Genomic DNA, 22,701 nt, shown 5'->3' with positions numbered 1-22,701 from the left:
CCAAATCTGAGACTGGAGAAGTGAGGTAGTGTCCTTGAGTTCACTTATGACTACTCCCCAAAACTCACCTCTTATATACGGCTCAAAACAAAGAAAAATTTTTATTATCACTGTCAGGACCATCTGTGTGTGTGACCACAATAAGCTCTTAATACTTAGACATTAATATTGTGCAGATACATTGATTTTAGAATACAGGTCTGTCGCATCTTATGTGCATTTAACATGCTCAATTTCAGCTTTACACGGTCGGCAAAAACAAAACAAAAAAAAGAGAAACACAACAATTTTAATACTGTGCCTGTAGTGCAGGCGATTCTGCCTGCCATTACACTCAATGTAATTTTGACTATACACAATTTTCACTTTACACACTGACTGTGGAATGTAACCTCAGCGTAAGATGTGACAGACCTGTACACCTGCTATACCTTGTGTCCTTTATCCATTTTGTAAAACAGTTACAGAACAGTTATGAGCATCACTTATCAATTATACTGTCTTGTCCATTACAATATAAATCTATAATAACAGGCATCTCTTTATAGACTGTGTTCACAGAAAATAAAATGCACTATTGACTGTGGACTTCTACATTTCATGGTGTATGATTTACATAATTGATAAGCTAAAGACATCCATTTAGCCAATAATTTATCAATTACAAAATATCTATAATCAAGTCATTATAATAGAAATCATCTGTTAAAGTAATTCCTGATAAGCCTAAAGCATCTTTTGATAATTATCTTTTATTAATTGCAGAAAACATCTGCCTCATCTAGGTTACAAGTGGTTCCTTTCTGGACATTTCTTTAAGGGTCAAGAGTTGAGTACAAAAGACACACAATTCATTATTTAACAACGCACTAAGGTCTAGCTAAAATTCAGTATTATCAATAATGCACTAGGGTCAGCTAAAGTTCCAAGTAAAACAGGGATAATAGAGTACAGGCCTACTAGGACAAAGATGTTCATTTATTTAAAACAAAACTCTCTTTAACACTGTAACCGGCACCTTTTGATTAACGCAACAGTTCCTGGGATTTCTGGTCAAGAAATTGAGTTTAATACAAAAATAATAAAGGATATATATTTACTATCCAATATAAACACACACAGCTTGCTTGATGCTTTTCACTTTGATGTTAGTTTCCACCCACCCATATTCTATTTTGGTAACTGGCAAAGTGGAGATTTTCCTTGAATTCCAGTGCTTGGGAATGGGCAAGTCTCTGACTTCTCTGCAAAACTTAGGAGCACCCCAGCTAGTGCAAGGACATGAGAGCCTTGGGGTCTGAAGAGGAGCAATTTTAGTGTTTCTTTGTTACTGTGCAAGGCATTTAACTCCCCTACATTTAGCTAAGCATAAAGCTTTCATAAGATAAAAACAGTGATTTGAACAAGAGATGGCCATGGACTAAAACCTCAGATCTGTGCATTGTAAAACTCAGGAAATCTGGACCTGGACTTTGTTGGTTACTATCTCTGCCTTGAACCAAAGCACCCGCCAGCAGCCCATAGCAATAAATTAAAATAGATATTTTTTTGGTTACAATTTTAAACTTTGAACAAATTTTAATTGTTTTAACTTTTAAAAAAAAATTTACCTTTTGTTGTTCAGAGCAGCATGATTTTACATTTTTACCATTTATATTTGGACTTTAAGCCATGTCTCCCATTAGCATCTTGAATCAAAACTGCTGGAGCATGTTCATGGTGTCCTTACTCAGGCAATATTTGTTTTAACCTGCGAGGTGAAATGTATGTATTGGAATAATTTTAAAATAAACTTTCTTCATTTGGTAACTTCTTGCTGCTACTTTAAAGCTCAATAAAGCTTGATTATTCTTCAAAGGTAAAAAATGTGCAACTACCTTATTCTGTTTTTATTAGGGAATATCCACTGTAGTTACCCATTAACTGAGCCTGTCAACAGAAATTGAGGTTCTTGATTTTTATCTGTGATTTTTTACAAAATTCTTTCACCCCACAAGGAAGCTGTAAACTATTTAAATATTCAAAAATGATAGCTTTAAAATGTTACAGAATGGAGGAAATTCCTGGAAGATGAGCTCTAAAACTTAAAAGGGTGAAATCCTAGCCCAACTGAAGTCAATGCAAGTTTTGCCTTTGATTTCAGTGGGATCAGTATTTCATCCTAGATTTTCATCCTACTATTTTAAATATATATAACTAACGTCTACACGTAGTTGATATCATTTTGCAATGTATTAACAGAAGTCATATGAAAGACACAGGAAGTAATTATCCTGGTCTGTTCAGTACTGGTGAAACCTCAGTTGAAGCACTGTCTATCTCTTCCCTTCAGGCTGGGTACCCTCCCACTGTGACTCAATGGTTTGAGCATTGTCCTGCTAAACCCAGGATTATGAGCTCAATCCTTGAGGAGGCCATTTAGGGATATGGGGCAAAAATCTATCTAGGGATTGGACCTGCTTTGAGCAGGGGGTTGGACTAGATGACCTCCTGAGGTCCCTTCCAACCCTGATATTTTGTAAGAGGACCTAACACAATTAAGTGGCAACTGGGGGAGCAAGACCCTGGAGTGGGGGAAAGAGTCTGGGAGATCACAGGACTCTGGGCACATGGGTCGGGGGTGAGTCTGAGAATAGAAGGAGCTCAGAGGATAAGAGATTATGAGACTGGAGGAAAGGAGCAAGACAGACACAAACTGAAGCAGGGTAGAAAGACGTGTGTGGGGGAGAGAGTCATCAAGACGTAGGAAAAGTGCAGAGTAGGCAAGGCTGGCATTAGACTTGTTGAGGCTCAGGGCAGAAACTCAGGAGGGGGCCCCCTACCCTGCCTCCTTTACCTGCTCACACATCCGCAATGTTTCTAAAGCCCGAGCCCTGCTATCGGGCTGAAGCTGAAGCCTGAGCCCTGTTGCATTGGGCCCTCTGTGGTGTGGCACCACAGGTGATTGCCTTGCTTGCTTAACCCCCTAACACGTGCTGAGATTAGGAAGAGAAAAAGAAATAAAAAGATGTGCTATACAAACTTACTTTTAAAATTTTGTTCATTTTGAATTTGATTTAATCGTTACCAAAGAGTCAAATGTATTTCATATACCTGCTGAGTAAATGTCTTTGTTATGTTATGGTCTTCTTACAACATGTAAAGGGAACTCTAAGGACATGGACCTGACTGCTGGGGAATACCTCAGCTGGAGGAGTGCTCCCGGGGTGCCAAAAAGTCAGCGTAAAAACTCTCACATGTGGTATTGCCTCAATGACTCTTAGAGACTATTGGCAACCAAGGGTAAATTAGAGCAGCCCTTAGATTTTTCTTATTTGTGTTAGGGCCAAGTACCAGAATGAGGGAGGCACAAAGGTAATATAAGGACATCTTTGTCCTACTCTTTAATCCTGATTAAATAGGTGTGTGGACCTAAAAATCAGGCCTAAATATGTAATTTTTAATTCACAGATACATCATTCAAAAGCATTTTCCATATAGAGTTCATAATTCAATACATACTTAACATACATTCCTTGGCTAAAACCTGTCCTATATATATTGTTAAGGCTAAGATTTTCTAATGGTTATTTTTAGTAAAAGTCACTGATGGGTCAGGGGCAAAAAACAAAAATTCATGGAAGCCATGACCTGTCTGTGACTTTTGCCATTGCGACTCCATGGTTTCCCCTGCCACCATGGTGGCTGGGAGCTGTGGGGTTCCCCCTCTGCCTGCAGCAGCTGGAAGTTGCAGGGGGGCCCCTCTCTGGTCATTGCGGCTTGGAGTCGCAGGATGATCATATTTCCCAAAGAGAAAATGGAATACCCCTAGCCCCTGTCCCCGCAAGAGGCTGTCGACCATCACTGAAACCCTGAGAAGAAGCCCCCCAGGAGTCTGTCACCTGTGGCTGGAACCTAGCAGAGGTCTCACTGTTGTCTGTCTCTGGAAGTCATGGATTCTGTGACTTCCATGACATAAACATAGCCTTAGATATTGTGTATTGACATAGTCAAAATATTTCTGCTCTAATCGGGAATAAGGTTTGGTTGGTTCTAGTCTAAGTCCTTGCACATTGCTGCCTTGTGCCCTGGTTTGAGGTGTCCCTTATCTTCTCAATAGTGCAACTGTTTGAGTGCCGTGTGTTAACCTGAGGGCAGCAGGATTAGTCTTTGAGAGACATGCTGCCAAACCCTTCTTCTCACAAAGTGCGGGGGGAGGGAAAGGGGATGTAGGGCGCCATGGATTATTTCTACACAACCACCACGAGGAGGGAGAGTGAGCAGGGCCGCATACACGCTCTACAACTGGCTTTGTATAACCATCGGCTCTTTAGGCCGCAGCCTAGGGCACAGAGACTACAGCTCCCAGCACACAGTGCGGCGCGGAGAATGACTACAGTTCCCAGCATACCATACTAGACTCGGGCCAAGGTTGGGGAAGCTGAAGAACCTGAGACTGCATCTCCCATCGTGCCCTACGCCGATGAAATGAAGCTATCGATCAGCACCTGGCGCATAGCACGCTGGGAGTTGTAGTCAGTCTATATTCTGAGTGTTTCTCCGGGACAAGGGAGGGTGGTGGCGCTGCAGTGGGGATGTGGCGAGCGTGACGTGATTTTGTCCGCGTTGGAACTGGGGGCGGCCGTGGTGGCGAGCGTGACGTGGCAGAGAGCGAGCAAGGCTCCCCCGGACACAAAAGCAGCAGCAGCAGCCGCCGCCAGCAGTTGCTGGGCAGGGACCCCGCGGAGGGATCTAAAAAGAGAAACCGGGGTTGGGACATAAACTGCTGCCGCGCACAGAGACGTCTCCCGCTCGCCGCCGCCCAGCCCGAGCCGCCATGGGCCTCACCATCTCCTCGCTCTTTTCACGTCTCTTCGGCAAGAAGCAGATGCGCATCCTCATGGGTAAGAGAGAGACCCCCGGACCCGCCCCGCCCTGCCTTCCGTCGCCGCAGGGATCCCGATCTCTCGGGCCGCGCTTGCCGCATTCGCAGCCCCCTGTTTGCCGTTACTCGGCCTCTTTCGTGTAGACCTGCTGGGCCCCTGCGGGGGGAGGGGGATGTTCCGTGCGTCCGTTGGGGACGCAGTAGGAAGCGGCCGTTGGCTTGCGAGCCGGCTACACCGGTGGAGGACCACGGGGCGGGAGGAAGCGTCTGTCTGCGCCCTTCAGGCCTGGGTAAGCTCCTGCCGTGACCTGACCTCTGCCGCCGCTGTGGGTGCGTGTGTATCAATCCCCCCAGGCCTGCCCCGTCTCCCAACCAACTCTCCGCTCTTCCGCGTGGGTCTGAGGCTAGTGGGGAACCGAACGGCCTCCAGTGAATGAGCTTGGGTAGGGGGAGGAGCTGTGGTCTTTCCCCTTTATGTTCTTTACCTCCTCACCCCACACTTCTGTTGGTGGGAGACTTTTTTAGTCTTTTTATTAGAAAATGCCCTAAACCCTGCTCCTACCCTTCCCTGAGGCTTGTGGCCCAGCTGGGGATTATTTAGCACGTGTGTGTGTGCGCGCTGTAAAACAAGCGCAGCCTGTGAAAAGAATGTGAAACTGTTAACAGGTAAATGCCATACCCGATCATTGGTGAAAGGATTCGGTATTTGAGGAACATGATGTGACAGCACCAAGTGTGTTAATGTAGCCCTAAGGGCGCCAGAGTTTGACTGCTGAACAGAAAGCATTAATTTAGCCATCTTTGCTCATTTCGTTCTCAGAAAGAATGTTGCTTTTAATCACAAATTCTGGTGTATCTTGCATATAGGATGATAAAAATGCAACTTTTTGTATCAAGCTGGTTTTATTAGGCCACTATCTGACCACAGTTACATTGTGGCTCTTCTGAAATGTACTGTGTAACCAGTGGTGCTGGAACACTTTTTTACAGTGGGAGTGCTAAAAGCTAGTGGTCCCCACCCCAAACTTTTTACCTCACTATCCACTTACTCCTGTCTGTGCCCTCCCCCACTCCCAGAGTTGGGCCAGGGGTGGGGGACACAGCCAGGGGTAAAAGGGCCAAGGCTGGGACCTCAGGAGTGAAGTGCTGGGCTGGCAGCGCTGGGACCCTCAGCGCAGGGTGGCTGATGGGACCCTGCACAAAAATGGGGTGCTACAGCCCCCCTAGTTCCTGTGTCTATGTGTGTAACAGTTCAAAACAATCACTTCTTTACTCCTACTGTAATTCCCAGACCTGGGAGTTGAAGAGGTGATAATCACATGCTGCATTCAATATTTCCTTTCCTCGCATTCCCAACTTTATACACTCCTTTTCCTACAATTGTCCAGCTAGGTGAATGGGACCTTTTTTCAGTGCCTATCGGTTGGTCCTTAATTAACAGGAGACTATAAAGAGAGCTGCTTTTACCATAGCTCAGTCCACTTCCTTTGTACCACATCTAACTTCTGTTGGCTAAATAACTGAGAATGGAATCAGCTCTTAACTGTTGGCATATCAATTTGGGCCTTAAAAATATTTGGATATGTATGAGAAACAAGAGGTAATACGCATAGCACATTAGGTGGTTATGTATAGCAGACCTAATGACATCGAGCATAAATACCCACCCCAACCCCCTGAAAATGATTCTGTGTTCACAGCACATTGTACATAGAGTATGAAAGCTAGTATGCACCAGTTGAAATTTCACCAACACTTATGTAGCAGGTGGTTGTGGTTTTTTTGTTTTGTATTTTGCTGTGCTTAAATTTGTTGTGACATTTTAATTACTTGAAATAAGAATTTAAACCTGAGATCAGTGTCCTTTAATGTAATTTTTGCCTCTCTATAAACAATAGCATAGTAAATATACAGTAAAAATATTTTTTAAGAGAACTACTAGCATGTCAAGCCAACTTTTCATATACAACTCTAAATGACTATGAAACTTTTTGGAAAAGATGGTTGTAAGATTAATATTGACACTGGTAGCACTATTGCTTTTACTCTTGCAGAATGATGAGAATACAAGAACAAACTGTTCTTGAGTACATAATAGTTCATAGTGCTTCAGACACTTTATCCATAGTGATTAGTTCAGTTCTAACACTGATACAAACTAATCATAGAATATCAGGGTTAGAAGACACCTCTGGAGGTCATCTAATCCAACCCCCTCCTCAAAGCAGGGCCAATTCCCAACTGAATCATCCCAGCCAAGGCTTTATCATCCCAGCCAAGGCTTTGTCAAGCCTGACCTTAAAAACCTCTAAGAAAGGAGATTCCACCACCTCCCTACGTAACCCATGTCAGTACTTCACCACCCTCCTAGTGAAAAAGTTTTTCCTAATATCCAACCTAAACCTCCCCCACTGCAACTTGAGACCATAACTCCTTGTTCTGTCATCTGGGACCACTGAGAACAGTCTAGATCCATCCTCTTTGGAACCCCCTTTCTGGTAGTTGAAAGCAGCTCTAAAATCCCCCCTCATTCTTCTCTTCTGCAGACTAAACAATCCCAGTTCCCTCAGCCTCTCCTCATAAATCATGTGCTGCAGCCCCCTAATCATTTTTGTTGCCCTCCGCTGGACTCGTTCCAATTTTTCCACATCCTTCTTGTAGTGTGTGGCCCAAAACTGGCCACAGTACTTCAGATGAGGCCTCACCAATGTCAAATAGAGGGGAATGGTCACATCCCTCCATCTGCTGGCAATGCCCCTACTTATACAGACCAAAATGACATTAGCCTCCTTGGCAGCAAGGGCACACTGTCGACTCCTATCCAGCTTCTCATCCACTGTAACCTCTAGGTCCTTTTCTGCAGAACTGCTGCCTAGCCATTCGGTCTCTAGTCTGTAGCACTGTGTGGTATTCTTCCGTCGTAAGTGTAGGATTTTGCACTTGTCCTTGTTGAACCTCCATCAGACTTCTTTTGGCCCAATCCTCTAATTTGTCTAGGTACCTCTGTGTCCTATCTCTACTCTCCAGTGTATCTACCACTCCTCCCAGTTTAATGTGATCTGCAGACTTGCTGAGGCTGCAGTCCACACCATCCTCTAGATCATTAATGAAGATATTGAACAAAACCAGCCCCAGGACTGACCCTTGGGGCACTCCGCTTGATACTGGCTGCCAACTAAACATCAAGCTGTTGATGGTTACCCATTGAGCCCAACGATCTAGCCAGCTTTCTGTCCACCTTATAGTTCATTCATCCAGCCCATACCTCTTTACTTGCCAACGAGAATCATACCTTCCAGTAGCTGTTCGGACAACATCAAATGGGTTGTGTTTTTTCTTTCAGTCATGGTTTTTAAGGGTTTGACTACACTACAAATAAAGGTGGGTAAGGGGACAGGTTTACTACATATTTTCATTATGCAGTGTAGACAGAACCAGTTTAAGGTTTTTAGCTTGGTTATGAAACCCAGTTAGATGCTTCTACACTACAAATAATGTTATGAGAAGCTCCTTTGAGAGAGTTGTATTTGTAGTATGGAAGGAAGGATATATTTGTAAGCAGGTGTCCACATCATAATTTGCACCCCATTGGCACATTCTCCTAATCTTTTCAGTCTAGGTTTAAAAAGACTAAATTAGTTTCTGCCTCAAAAGTGACTTTTGGTTCAGTTTTGGCACATGGGCTGGACAGTGTAGTAGGCGGGTACGATTTTTATTTACTGCCACTTGCGTTACAGTGTATTGTAGATAGATATAATTTCAGTCTCCAGAGCTGTCAGTCTATTTCCTTTACCTGAATGAAATTTAATTTTTCTAAAAATAGATTTATTTATTGTGTGGGTTAGAAAATAAATATTGTCAGTGTTTGTATGTTATTTACTTCAGACATCATAATGACAGAAGTATTTTAAACAACTTTATTTTACTCTAATACTTTTGCAAACATCTGTAAAACACTAAATTGTACAGAGTTAATTCAGAGTCATGGCACGTACCTTGTGTTTCTGAGTGGATATGAGTTCTTTAATACTTTGCACTCCATCACGTATTTCACAAGCTTACTAATTTTGTGGTGTGAGCAGAGAACACAATCTTCTAAAAAGAGAGCTGTCAATCGCAGTTAACTCGCATGATTAACTCAAAGAATTACGAATAAAACAATCTCTATTAATCGCACTGTTAAACAATAGAATACCAATTGAAATTTATTAAATATTTTTGGATGTTTTGTACATTTTTCAAATATTTCAGTTGCATCACAGAATATGAAGTGTACAGTGCTCACTTTATCATTTTTACAGTGCAAATATTTGTAATAAAAATATAAACAAAGTAGTATTTTTCAGTTCACCTGATACAAGTAGTGTCATGCAGTCTCTTTATCAAGAAAGTACAACTTACAAATGTAGATCTTATTTATTTGTTTTATTTTGGTAACATAACTGTACTCCAAAACAATGTAAAACTTTAGAGCCTACAAGTCCACTCAGTCCTACTTCTTGTTCAGCCAGTCGCTAAAAGAAACAAGTTTGTTTACATTTATGGGAGGTAATGCTGCCCACTTCTTAGGCCTGGTCAACACTAGTAGGAGGTGTCAGTGTAAGATACGTTGACTTCAACTACGGTATTCCCATAGCTAAAGTTGCGTATCTTATTCCGACTTACCTCCCGTCCTCATGGCATGGAATCATTGGCCACGGCTCCCCCATTGACTCCGCTACTGCTGCTCGCTTCGGTGGAGTTCTGGAGTCAATGGGGAGTGTGTTCAGGGATTGATATATCACATCTCGCTGAGATGCAATGTATCGATCCCCGATAAATCAATCACTACCCACCGATACGATGGGTAGTCTGGACATACCCTTATTTACAGTGTCACCTGAAAGTGAAAACAGGTGTTTGCATGACACAGTTGTAGTTGGCGTTGCAAGATATTTACGTGCGAGATGCACTAAAGATTCATATGCCTCTGCATGCTTCAGCCATTGTTCCAGAGGACATGCTTCTGTGCTGATGACCCTCGTTTTAAAAAAAAAAAAAAAAATGTTTTTAATTAAATTTGTGACTGAACTCCTTGGGGGAGAATTGTATGTCTCCTGCTTTGTTTTACCTGCATTCTGCCATATATTTCCTGTTATAGCAGTCTTGGATGATGACCCAGCACATGTTCGTTTTAAGAACACTTTTTAACTGCAAATTTGACAAAATGCTAAGAAGATACCAATGTGAAGTTTCTAAAGATAGCTGTAGCACTCAACCCAAGATTTAAGAATCTGAAGTGCCTTCCAAAATCTGAGAAGGATGAGGTGTGGTGCATGCTTTCAGAAGTCTTAAAGCAACCGTCGTCTGCGGAAACTACAGAACCTGAACCACCAAAAAAGAAAATTGACCTTCTACAGTTGGCATCTGATTCAGATTATGAAAATGAACATGCATTGGTCCGCACTGCTTTGGATTGTTGTTGAGCAGAACCTGTCATCAGCATGGATGCGTGTCCTCTGGAATGATGGTTGAAGCATCAAGGGGCATATTCTGTAGTGCATCTGGCACATAAATATCTTGTGGTATCAACTACAACAGTGCCATGCAAACGCATGTTCTCACTTTCAAGTGACATTGTAAACAAGAAGCAGGCAGCATTATCATCTGCAAATGTAAACAAACCTGTTTGTCTGAGCAATTGGCTGAACAAGAAGTAAGACTGATTTGACTTGTAGGCTCTAAAGTTTGACATTGTAGAAAACACCAACAAATATTTAAATAATGGTATTCTATTATTGTTTAACAGCGCAATTGTGCAATTAATCGCACGATAGCTGTTAAAAGATACAATATTCTCCTAATGGCTGCCCCTAACTAAACTTATGATTAGGAGAATAATAGTCAATAGTGCATTATGTCACAAGTGGATTTACAAAGCTTCTTAAAAATCATAATTGCCCGATAGACTCACATTAATACTTTGCATGTTTACATATCACTATATTTTAAAGGGCTGACAACCATTTATATTCTTGTGTGCGAGGAATGGAAAGCACAATTCCAACTCCCTTTTACAGATACGGATCGGGGAGAAAAGAGACAGCTGAGATATTGGGTTAAATAATTTAACATAGTTGAACTGAGCAGAATGGGTTAGAGTTCAGAAATTCCTTGGTCCCAGTGTTACACTTAATCCACTAGTACATGGTTATATGTTAACATATTACTGAATAACCTTGTTTTTCTTCATATTGCATCTTGCAGAATCATAATTATATCATGTCACTATATTCATCACTTGTTAGTAGGGCCACGCAGCTATCTATAATCTCTGAGACAATAAACTGCCAAAATATCCATCTTCCAAGAGGCTTATTAGCATTTCAAATATTAAGCTGCTGAATGATAGGCTGTTCCCTATCTTATTAACTTTGGGAATCCCACCTGTGTGGTTGAATAGTAACAAACCTGTAACTTAACAAAAAACACAACGTACAAACCTATAAATAGCTATATTAACAAACCTAGCCAAAAATCAACGGCATGAATTGTTTGTAATAGGCCTTGTAAAACATAGTGAAGAAATTACAAGGTAGAACTTGCTTATATGAATGCTAAAATAAGAATGATTTTGGAATTATTTTAATCTGAATATCAATCAAATTCGGACATTTGGAACATGCTTTCTGCTTCTTAATTTTGGGAAATCTTGAGTCTGACTGCCACAATGTGGTGGTCTTGAATATATTCCATTTAAAAATCAATCCCTAAATTTTTGTGGTTACTTGCATAAAAAGCTGTGCTTTGTTCACATTTAGATTACAGGTATGCCATGTCTAGGTGGCTTAGGCTGAATTTAAAAAATGGAGAATTTACTCACAGGGCAAAACTACTATCTCTTTTAGGATATAGAAAAGTAGACTGATGTAAAATACAATAGAGTGATAAAATCTTTCTGGAGGGCACTTACCTTTAGGCAGTAGAATTTGGTTGGCTGAAAAGAACAGTTTGAGATTGTTTTAACAATGAGTCCATGTGAGTCTGTAGATGGAACTGAATGCAGATATATATGCAGTAAGTTTAATGGCCCCAGAACAAGCACACTTCATAAGAGAGGGCCAAAAATGTCTTTAGAGAAACTCTTAAAGAAAGTAGAGGAAAATGTAACATTCCAACCTGACAGTTGTAAGTAATTCGTGTAATTCTTTCAAACAGTTCAGAGAAGTTGCTTATCATGCATGCAACTATGAGAGCTGTAAGTAAGTATGCAGGTGCCATGGTGATGTAAAGGTGACTAGCAGAGTGGAGTTCCTAGGAGAAGCACACTGCAAGCCTGGGACTTACAAGTGACTTAAAGAGACTATAAGTAAAGTGGAGCAGGGCTCTTGAAATGAGTAAAGTAGGCATTACAAAGATCAAATAGGTGCAAGGGCAAGGCTGTACTTACCATGTGACCCTTAATTGCTATCTGAACGGCTGAGTCTCAGGACTTCACAAACAGCCGTCAACACACTTGTACTGTGAGATTTAAGCCTCAGTGGAGAAAGAGCTAAAAGTTAATATTTCTCTAAAAGAATTAGAAACAAATAACCAAGGTGCAAAATAATCCTCTTTCAGATTTGTGACTTGGTGTTGGGGAATGTCAGAGATTTTTTCATGTAAATTTGGAAGAGTTGTTAATTGGAATTCTTTAACTATCCCCTCATGTGACCGAGACAGTTGACTTACCTGTCATTTGATAGTCAGAAGACGAGTTTAAAAATATATATATCAGATGTAAAAACCCGGTAAATCAAATGTGGTGGTAAATACATTTCAGTCTCTTAGGAGAATAAGAACAATTGCAAATGGTGGGACTGTGTAATGTTTTGTTTTAGAAAGCTGAATACTGAGGCATTCTTAAGAAATTGGCACATAGTAACATGTAAATTGCCATACATTTTTTTAAAAGAATAATGCATATTAGCTGAAATATTTTGTACATCATAGCTGTTCAAATTATGTGACTTGATACTTTTAAAAGTTATTTAAAAAATCTAAAAGGGGAACAATTGATTTACAGCTTGTAATAACAGCAAAGAATCCTGTGACATCTTATAGACTCTCAGACATTTTGGAGCATGAGCTTTCGTGGGTGAATACCCACTTCGTCAGATTTTTTACAGATCTTTTAAGATCCAGACTGACGCGGCTACCCCTCTGATAGCTTGTAATAAGGAAGTTTGAGGACGGGTGTTGGCTATATTGCTGGCGATAGTGCAAACTTTAGACTTCTAACTTTGCTAAACCGACAATTATCCTATAAAACTACTTGACGTTTGAATTGGGAACCTGTTTTAATGCCAATATGTGACTTCTGTATTCATGTAAATGCTTATATTTTCACCATGAAAGTTCCTGGAAATCTTTCTGGTCCAGTCTTTTGTTCAAAGACTTGCAGGTAAGGCCTGTTCTTGGTGTTGAATATTTCTCTCCTAGTGTGCCACGGAACATTTCTCATCATGGTTGGTTATCTTTCATACACACAAGCATATAAAATTCCTTCTTGGTATTCCAGTATTGCCAACTCCAAGAACTTGCATAAAGAGTAGGTCCTCACAAAAGAATGATCTTTGAAAAATGTTGGGTTTGATTTATTTGCCTTCTGGTTTTTGAGTCTTTAGGATACAAGTGCGTCACATTTTTAAAGTTTTATTATTTTTCTGCTGTGGTAAGAGCTAGAAACTTTTTTTGTCTTTTTTTGGTGAGTATTGGCATTTTCTGACCACTGAATTGAGCTTCATGTTTATTTTCAAGGTTGTCAAACTTACTGATGAGCCATTTACCTTAAGATGTTATCGTTTTTGAGGAATTCAAGTATATATTTTGAACTGATGACTCTTCTCTACATAATCTTAATTTTCATGGAGTACATTCCATCTTTTCTGTTCAATTCAGGCTTCTAGAGTTTAGTATTATGCTTGTGTTTCATGTGGCTTCTCTGAAGGCCCAGGCATCTTATCTTCCACTTGGAAATGCCCAGTAAAGTGGCTGAGGTATGAACATCTGTCTGCACTGCAGTTTAAAGACCTGTGTCTGGCCCAGGTCAGTTGACTCAGGCTCATGGGGTTATAAAACTGAAGCTCAATGTCTGGGACCCTGTGAGGAGGTAGGGTCCCAGGCTCCACCTCAAGGCCAGACATCTTCACTGCAATTTTATAGCCCTACAGCCCAAGCCCCATGAGCCAAGTCAACTGATTTGTACCCACTGTTGGTGTTTAATTGCAATGTAGACATACTTTTAGAGGTCCATCTTGGACAGCAATACCTTTGGTTATTAGTCATTATTTCAGCACAGGAGGTACATTTGAAGAGTTGACAGTTGCTCCTTACAGAGTCCTCCTTCTTTGAATGTTACCCAACACTTCACTGGTGTAGGAAAAATGCTGAAACAATATTAGCAATTTTAAACTTTGTAGGTTCATAGTAAGAACTATTTCAGTGCCACCTACTATTGTAGCTAATCGTCTAGAGGAATGGGTGGGGATGGAATATTGGAGTTCTGAAGGGCACACGTTTAGAAATCATGAAAACACATTTAGAGAGCTCTTTAAAATGGAATTTTGAGAATTTTCTTGTACCTAAAGAAGTCTCTTTTTGACAGAAGTATAACACATGGCCTTTTGGCTCTACAGATTCCAATATCAATTAAAGCAGTTGATTTTCTATACAAACTGTAAATACATTAATTTGTATAACTGATATATTAAATGTCTAAAATACTGTAGGACGCTTTTTTATATAGCGAGACTTTGCAAATAGAAAATAGAGGTTTTTAAGGGTCTGGTTTCATTCTGTGTAATTGAGTAATCTGAAATTACATTATATTGCAACACTAAGAAAACTGCCTTATTTATATAAGTGTACAACTTGTTGTCAGACACCTGTATATGGAGTGCAGTACAGGTACAAAAATAGCAAGTAAGACATTAGTTCAAAACATACTACGGTATTAGAATATGGGTATAGTAATAAAAGAAATGGTTGCTGAGTGTGCTAATAGTACCAGACGGAGTTTTCCTGTTCTCTCATTTGTTTTTTGTTTTTTTTGAGAAGTGTTATCGAAGTTCTACTGAAAGCTTTGAGTTTCTCAAATATTTTAATTAAAATGATTGTTGATTGTTCACTTGTTGAACACTCATTCTTGCAGTTTACTTCTTAAATAACATCATTTATTCATGGTCATGTGCAGTAGGTCATAATACATTTCCAAATGCTGTGTGTTGAATTGGTTTTCTGGGACAGAGTCTAAACCAGGGGTCGGCAACCTTTCAGAAGTGGTGTGCCGAGTCATCATTTATTCACTCTAATTTAAGGTTTCGTGTTTCAGTAATACATTTTAATGTTTTTAGAAGGTCTCTTTCTATAAGCTTATAATATATAAGTAAACTATTTGTATGTAAAGTAAGGTTTTTAAAATGTTCAAGAAGCTTCATTTAAAATTAAATTAAAATGTAGAGCCCCCCAGACTGGTGGCCAGGACCCAGGCAATGCGAGTGCCACTGAAAACCAGCCCGCATGCCACTTACGGCACCTGTGCCATAGGTTGCCTACCCCTGGTCTAAACTCTTAATACTTGTCAAAATACATATTAATCCACTCAGCTCACAGTATTTGAAACACCATGATGGACTACCAAATGTTTATTTGCAAAAACTGCTCCTCTTAAAGTTCTGTGGGTACATGCCCAGTTAAAATGCGCACAAGCACACTTTTTCAATGTACAAATAGAAATAAATTACAAATAATCACTCAAAAGGGAAACAAACAACCCCACATCACAGTCTACCTGGAAGGTCAACAAACTAGGGTTTTGTTGGAGCAGCAGGGAAGCAAATTCCAGAGCAGAGTACCCTCCTGCAGAGTTCAGAAGTGGGGACTGTTAACCAAAACAGCCCAGTAGACTTGACTAGTGTATGGAGACATGTATTATGGGTAACCATGACACAAAACATGTAGGACTTTTATATAAAAAACAGTTTGTATTGTTCCAGAAAGTGAATTGTTCAGTGTAGTCTAGAGCCACAGGTGTTATATGCTCTCCATATATCGAATGTCACTAAGGGATTCTCTACACTACCACTTGAGTCCATGTAACTTACATCGCCACCCCTTTTGAGTGACATATGTTACGTTGACTTTAAGTGGAGTCCCTACTGTGCTATGTCAACAGGAGATGCTCTCCTACCGACATAACTTCTGCCTCTCGTTGAGGTGGAGTAATTTATGCTGATAAGAGCCGGGCTTTGGAGTGGAGCCCAGAGGTGGAGCGCAGAGCAGCTCCGGAGCAGTGGAGCTGTGGGTTTTTGCCTGGAGCGGAGCTGGGGCACAGTTCCAAAGCCCTGGATAAGAGAGCACTCTCCTGTCAGCATAGCACATCTTCACCAGATACGCTACAATGGCACAGCTGCACCAATGTAGCGAGGTAGTGTAAAATAGCCCTAAGTGAGCTGCTGCATTTCATGTTAGCTGAAACTTTGAAGTGATCAAGAGTAGTCTCAGGTGGGGCATGCGGCAGTAGCCAGATCTGAAGGTAATAAAGGGATCAATAATAGACAGGGTCTGCATTTAAGAAGAAAAAGTAGCTTCCAATCTGATGGGAATAAGTGAAGGAGGAGAGAGAACTTCTGGCTGCTGCCTAGAAAATATTACAAGGTATGTCAAATACATGAAAACATGCTAGAGCAAAACCTTTACATGTGAATGACAGTTTTGTTTTTAAAAAAAACAAATAAAAACTCCGATCAGTCATTTACATGATGCCTAAAGAAGAAGTTGTTACATAGCTTTCTGATGATGTAAATGGAGAATGGGAACTCTGGTATTAAACTTGAATTCTTAGCTGTTTGGCTTCTGCCTCAAGTGATGGGTGGAGAAGGAAGGAGAGAAATATACTTGGGGGAAGAAAAAAGTTTTATTCACTAAGGCCATTTAGGAACTTACCTGTTGCTCACTGAAAAGTGAATCCCCACCTTGTTGTTTTCAGTGGAATATTTATAAAGAGCATGATATAGTTATACTGTGAAACTAAAATTAAATTTTATATGTATATATTTTTTTTAGTTGGTTTGGATGCTGCTGGTAAGACAACTATTCTGTATAAACTGAAGCTAGGAGAAATTGTCACCACAATTCCCACTATTGGTAAGAAAACTAATGATTGCTTCTCATCTAATTACTAATATTAAATGTAATTAAACTACAGAATCATTCACTTTAAAATCCTCAATTCTCCTGAGGGAGAAAAGACTTAAATGTTGTTCACTGTAGGACCTTTTGTTTCAAGATCTGATTGGTGGGGTAGTGGGAGATGCATATTCCCCAGAATAGAAGTTAGTAAAGACTTGGACTCTTAAAGAAATTATGGTTTTATGCATTTTGGTTCTATCATAACAAAAAAGAGTGTGTATATGAAAGTGAAACTTTGTCACTGTTTTTAAGAGGACAGCTGATACCTCATAATAGTAACTTTTACATAGTCAATGTCAATATTTAACCACTTTTTTTTTCTTTAGGTTTTAATGTGGAAACAGTAGAATATAAAAACATTTGTTTCACAGTTTGGGATGTTGGTGGTCAGGATAAAATTAGACCTCTTTGGAGGCATTACTTTCAAAACACACAGGTAGGAGTTCTTATTTTTTACAAGTAAAAAAAGAAGTGCGTATACATTCATATTAAAATGAAGACCACTGTGTACAGTATCTCCAGAAAATGATCTGCCTCCATTTCCATTTTCTTCTCATGAGTTGGTTCCCACCATGTTTGCTGGAATTCTGAGGATCCTTGGCTTATTTTTCTGTTTTAGCTGTTTTTTTTTGTTTTTTTTTTTTTTTTCCTTCTCATCTGGAAGGCTTCATGTCTTATGCTGTGTCTACACTACAGACTTTTGCTATCATAGCATCCAGTCAGTCAGGGATGTGAAGCAGAGTGATTTCCCCTGGTGTATATACAGTTATACCAGCAAAACTGTGCTTTTACCAAATACATGTGTTTTTCTCTAAGGGACAGTGGTGAAGGGGGAATTGTTGTTTGCTCTTGCACTAGCATAGTCAGTTTTGCTGGTATAGTTGTATCCACACTAGGATATATCCATGTTAGGAGCCCTTTGCTGGTGCAGTATACCAGAATTCCAGTACCAGTAAAGTACTCGTAGTGTAGACTTAGCTTATTATGGTTTTACTTGGATACACAGGATTCCCATGAGGGACCTGCCAGTGTTACTCCTTAATGTGCCAGAGGGGTCACTAAGCTATGTGGTGGACTTTCTAGCCTCACTAAATTTGATGCTTTATCTGCTAACCTCCTGAAACTGAAGAGGGTCTTCAAGTAAAGAAGTAAATTTAATGCATAGCTGCCCTTGTAGGTATTTCTTTCTATCTTTTCTAACCAAACTGAAGACAGACAAGATAATTTTTACTTCGAGTTACATAAAAATAATAGTCACGTGCACATTATGGTTAAATACAAGTTGTGTTTATTAGGCTCCCTTTGCTTATAAAGTATCTAAAAATGTTACTGAATACTGTTAATCAGGGTGGTATTGCTGGTTGTTTGATCCGGGCCATGTCAAGTTCACTTCTTTGCTGCTTCTGTCATCGCTGCAATGTGCTTTTTGGGTAGTTAGTAGAAAGACAAGTAATTTATCAGATTTCTATACACCCCAGCAGCAGAAGAGATTCATGCTTGTTGCTCTGCTTTGTGCAGGATTGTTGCCAAGAAACTTCTCTCTGCAGTAGCACAGGCATGATTCTGGGGCATGTGCAAATAGGAGTGTATGGTGGAATGTGACTAGACAAAGGGACTTGCAGAGTAGTCTAGTAACAGCATATCAGTTGAGGACCAAAAATGTTACCTACTTGACATCTTCAGACCTATTATAGAAGCATCACCAGGGACCTTCAAAGGGGGAGAATCTGCTTCTTCAGAGGAGGTTAGGCTGTAAGACTTCTAGGTGGAGATTTAAAGAGTGGAAGGCAGTATGGAATAAGCGCTTTGATATTTCTCTTTTAATGTTAGAAATGGTGTTAGGAACATTTTGGTAAAAACACACTTAAAAGGTTGAGAACCCTCAGCTTTATAGGGTGGAGGACATCTTAATAGTGTCTAGATATTGTATCTCTAGCTGTCTTTGATTCAATGGAACATCTGAAAATAAGGAAAACGATCACAATTTCGCCAGTTATCTTTCCCTGAAATTCTGATATGGGGACCACAGTCTGGGAATCATAGCCTTCTTTGGGGGGGTTGGTTTGTTTTGTTTTTTAAAACTTAGCATACACTGTGGAAAATTATGTTGATATCATGTCTACCGATGACCTAGCTGTCTTCCTCATGTAGTCCATGATCTTTCTCTGTATACGTTAATTAAAAGATTGCTACCATTTCAAACTTGAATTTCTGAGAGGGGAAGCACCAGAACTGTAATCCTAAGAAAAAGATGACATGAATTATTGGGTAGAACACTGCTGTATGTTTAAGTTTTATGGCAACTTATCAAAGCTGCTTAACTTTTTTTTTTTCTTTTTTTTTTTTCTTCTCCCCAGGGTCTTATTTTTGTGGTAGATAGCAATGACAGAGAGAGAGTTCAGGAAGCAGCAGAAGAACTGCAGAAAATGGTAAATATAAATATCTTTGGAACAGAATTGCCATCTTCTGTATTTACTTTACCAAATCAACTTTTCTGCAAATGGTGAATATGCCAGTTTTGCTGAAATTTCAAAACACATGCACCTTCAGAAAGTCTTAACACGTGTATTGTAAACTTCCCTTTTTTTTTTCTTTTTCTTTTTTTTTTTTTTTAAATCATCACTACTTATCTAAAATTGTTTAGCACGTGAGTGGACTCTAGGTCGAGAACTACTGATGACTTCACCCAATTCCCTTTGGGATGTAAAACCCAAAAGAAAAGTAATCTCTGACAATGAGCTGTCTAGATACAATTTAAATCCAAACTGCTGTTTGAAACAATGTTGCTTTACCTACACTAGTGGAATTTGTACCATGGATATTTGATGATCTCAGTCAAAAGCTACTCACTGTGATTTGGGGAGTGAGAATGAAAAGGTTTACAGCACTTTTCACTTTATTTCATAATTGCATCTCTTTAGCTGCTTGTTACAGTAATTAAATGGAAAAATAACTAGCATGGTCTCTTGTTCTGTTAGCTTCAGGAAGATGAGTTGCGAGATGCAGTGCTACTGCTTTTTGCAAACAAACAAGACTTGCCAAATGCCATGGCAATCAGTGAAATGACAGATAAACTAGGTCTTCAGTCTCTGCGTAACAGAACTGTAAGTACTAAAGTTTTGGTCCAATTTTTTTGTAAACAAATGTACTCTCCCTTTTAAGTTTTAAGCTTTCATCTCTTTTCTGTGGAAAAATGTAATGTGTATTTGACATGTACAAAGTCTTATTTCTACAAGAGTAACATAAAACACACACTTGTGTAATAAAAATAGGTGATCAAGAGCAAATAAAATGCTTCATTGCTCCTTTTTTTTAAATAGGAAGATACAACCATTGCAGACTATTGAATATCTTGGGGGGCGACGAGGGTGGGGGAGGTGTTTTGCCTTTACTCTTCTGTTATTTTGAAGAAAGACTGAGAATGTTTTATCAAAACTCTTGGACAATTCCAATCTATGATTAAAAATGCCCGACGGGATAAGGGAGGCTTCAACTAAACAACTTTTGTTGGGGACTTTAAATCCCTGTTATATAATTCCTCATTGCATTTTTTTTTTTGCATCACTTTACCTCTTCATGTTGACAGTCATGGCTTATGTCATTATGAACTGGTTTTAAAAAGAGATGGGTTAAATCATGTAGTAAAAATTCCTTACCTATGAGCTCAATAGCACCTGATTAAAACAAATAATTTTAATTTACAACAGTTTTTTACACTTTACTTTATTAGTCTTCAATTTCACTTTGATTCTTGTGCACTAATATAATGTGTCAGTATTTGGGTGACAGACACAGCAGGAGAATCTTCAAAACGCAATTGCTAATTGAAATTTAAAAATTTTTTTCATGAAAATATCTTCTGTTACTGTTAGGCTTTGTGGTGGTGAGAAATACGTTTTTTGAAAAACATACTTATTGGGATCAAACTACATGAAATTGTACCATAAGAATTACACCCTGATAATATGTAGGAATTCAATATTTTAAAGTTCACTTTTCATTTTATCTTATATTTTGTTCCTTAACAGTGGTATGTCCAAGCGACCTGCGCTACACAAGGAACTGGTCTGTATGAGGGACTTGACTGGCTGTCAAATGAGCTCTCAAAACGCTAACTCAAACTGGATGACTTTCTCACCAGGGACATGTTTGATATAAGTGGTCTAGGCTTGTTACAACAAAATTAGTTTGCATCTTGGTTATTAAACAGTATCTGGAACGGGTTTGGGCAGGATATTACAGCGTTTCAACTTATTTTGTTGCCAATTATTGTTTACCAAGCTATATGTTGCAGAAGTAGCAATGTGCTTGGGTTTAAAAAAAACAAACTCCTTAACTTGGGGAAAAAAAAGTGTATCTTCTGATTTTTACTTCCCTTGTTATGTTAAATGCCTGAAGATAGTTATTGTGACATCTTTAAAATCTGTTTTGAATACTTTTTGAGCCCCAATAAATTAAGTAATCTTTTTTTAAAGATTCCCCCTGCTACTTTAGTTTACTGATACCTTATTATTTCATTCCTCAGACAGTCTGCTGACTTAAAAATGTAGCATTCCATTTATATTTATTTCTCTCCCTTGCCAAAAAAATTGCTCTGAAACACTATTCAAATCTACTGCACTAAGGAACATTTTATTAACCTTGGGTTCCATCAGCCCAACTTGCCTTTGTGTGAATTGGATTTGATGGGTAGCATAGTTCTGTGCTGGTTGCAAAGAGCTCATGCTGAGGTGGTTTTTAATATTCAGCAGATTGTCTTCCTTTATATTGTATCTCTTTATGTTGCATGTTGCTTTTGGTATCAGCCTGAATGTTTTTGCCCAGTGTATAATAGTTCTGCTGAAGTTTTACTGTTTATTGGTGAACATATCTTCATAAAGAAAATTTTGGAAAAATCATCAAACTCAATGGATTAGTTTCTTCATAACCCACTTGGAATTATTCCTAATAAAATGATAAAATGTATAGCTTTGTGTATGCTCTTATTGAATCTTAAATTTGTGAAACTGATACAAACATTTGACAGACTTATTCTTTTTCCATAAATTGAGTTGTTCTGTAGTTTTGTGAACACAAATCTCAGATTTTCAATTTTTGAGGGAGAGTCCCTGAAGATGGGCAGATAACTTGTATACAGTGCAGTAGGTAATCATCATCAAGGCTTAAATAATTCTGTAAAAGTGTCTTTTGAAGCTGTAAATCTAAAAATCCTTTAAAGATGTTCAGATATGAAAATACTAACCGTTAAAATTGTAATAAAACAAATACAAACTGCCCAAAAAGCATGCATGTCTGTTTCATAGTTATATGTACAATATGGGTTGCAGTAGCAAAGCAACAAATGAGTTCTGGTGGTGCCTGCATGAAAACTTGACCACCTATAGGGATTTATTCTGATGTTTTAGTAATGGTAGCAACAACGTGTTCTGGAAAACCCAAGCAAGTCCATGTGAGCTTCACCAGGTCCTTCCTTGCTTCCTTTCTCTCCACCCCAGAGAGCTATCGGAACTTGCATCTCAAGCTGCTACTCTAAAACAAATGAATTCTTGCTTGACTCCATTGCTGTTAGTGCTCAGAATGTTCTGGATATCCAACAGATGTTTTTCCCACTTCATTGAGGATTTTTG

General features: G+C 39.3%; 1 protein-coding gene across 1 annotated transcript; it reads left to right on the top strand.

Moving 5' to 3' along the window:
- The first annotated feature begins 4,536 nt into the window (after positions 1-4,536).
- Positions 4,537-22,039, top strand: ARF4 (ADP ribosylation factor 4). The gene is made up of 6 exons (XM_030569064.1): positions 4,537-4,883; positions 16,949-17,029; positions 17,401-17,510; positions 19,432-19,503; positions 20,053-20,178; positions 21,103-22,039. The coding sequence occupies exons 1-6, from the start codon at positions 4,817-4,819 to the stop codon at positions 21,187-21,189; spliced, it is 543 nt and encodes a 180-aa protein (XP_030424924.1). The 5' UTR covers positions 4,537-4,816; the 3' UTR covers positions 21,190-22,039.
- Positions 22,040-22,701: the final 662 nt, after the last annotated feature.

This window comes from Gopherus evgoodei, chromosome 7 (genome assembly GCF_007399415.2).
Source record: "Gopherus evgoodei ecotype Sinaloan lineage chromosome 7, rGopEvg1_v1.p, whole genome shotgun sequence".
NCBI classification, from domain to species: Eukaryota; Metazoa; Chordata; order Testudines; family Testudinidae; genus Gopherus; species Gopherus evgoodei.
This window is presented reverse-complemented; position numbering and strand designations above follow the sequence as displayed.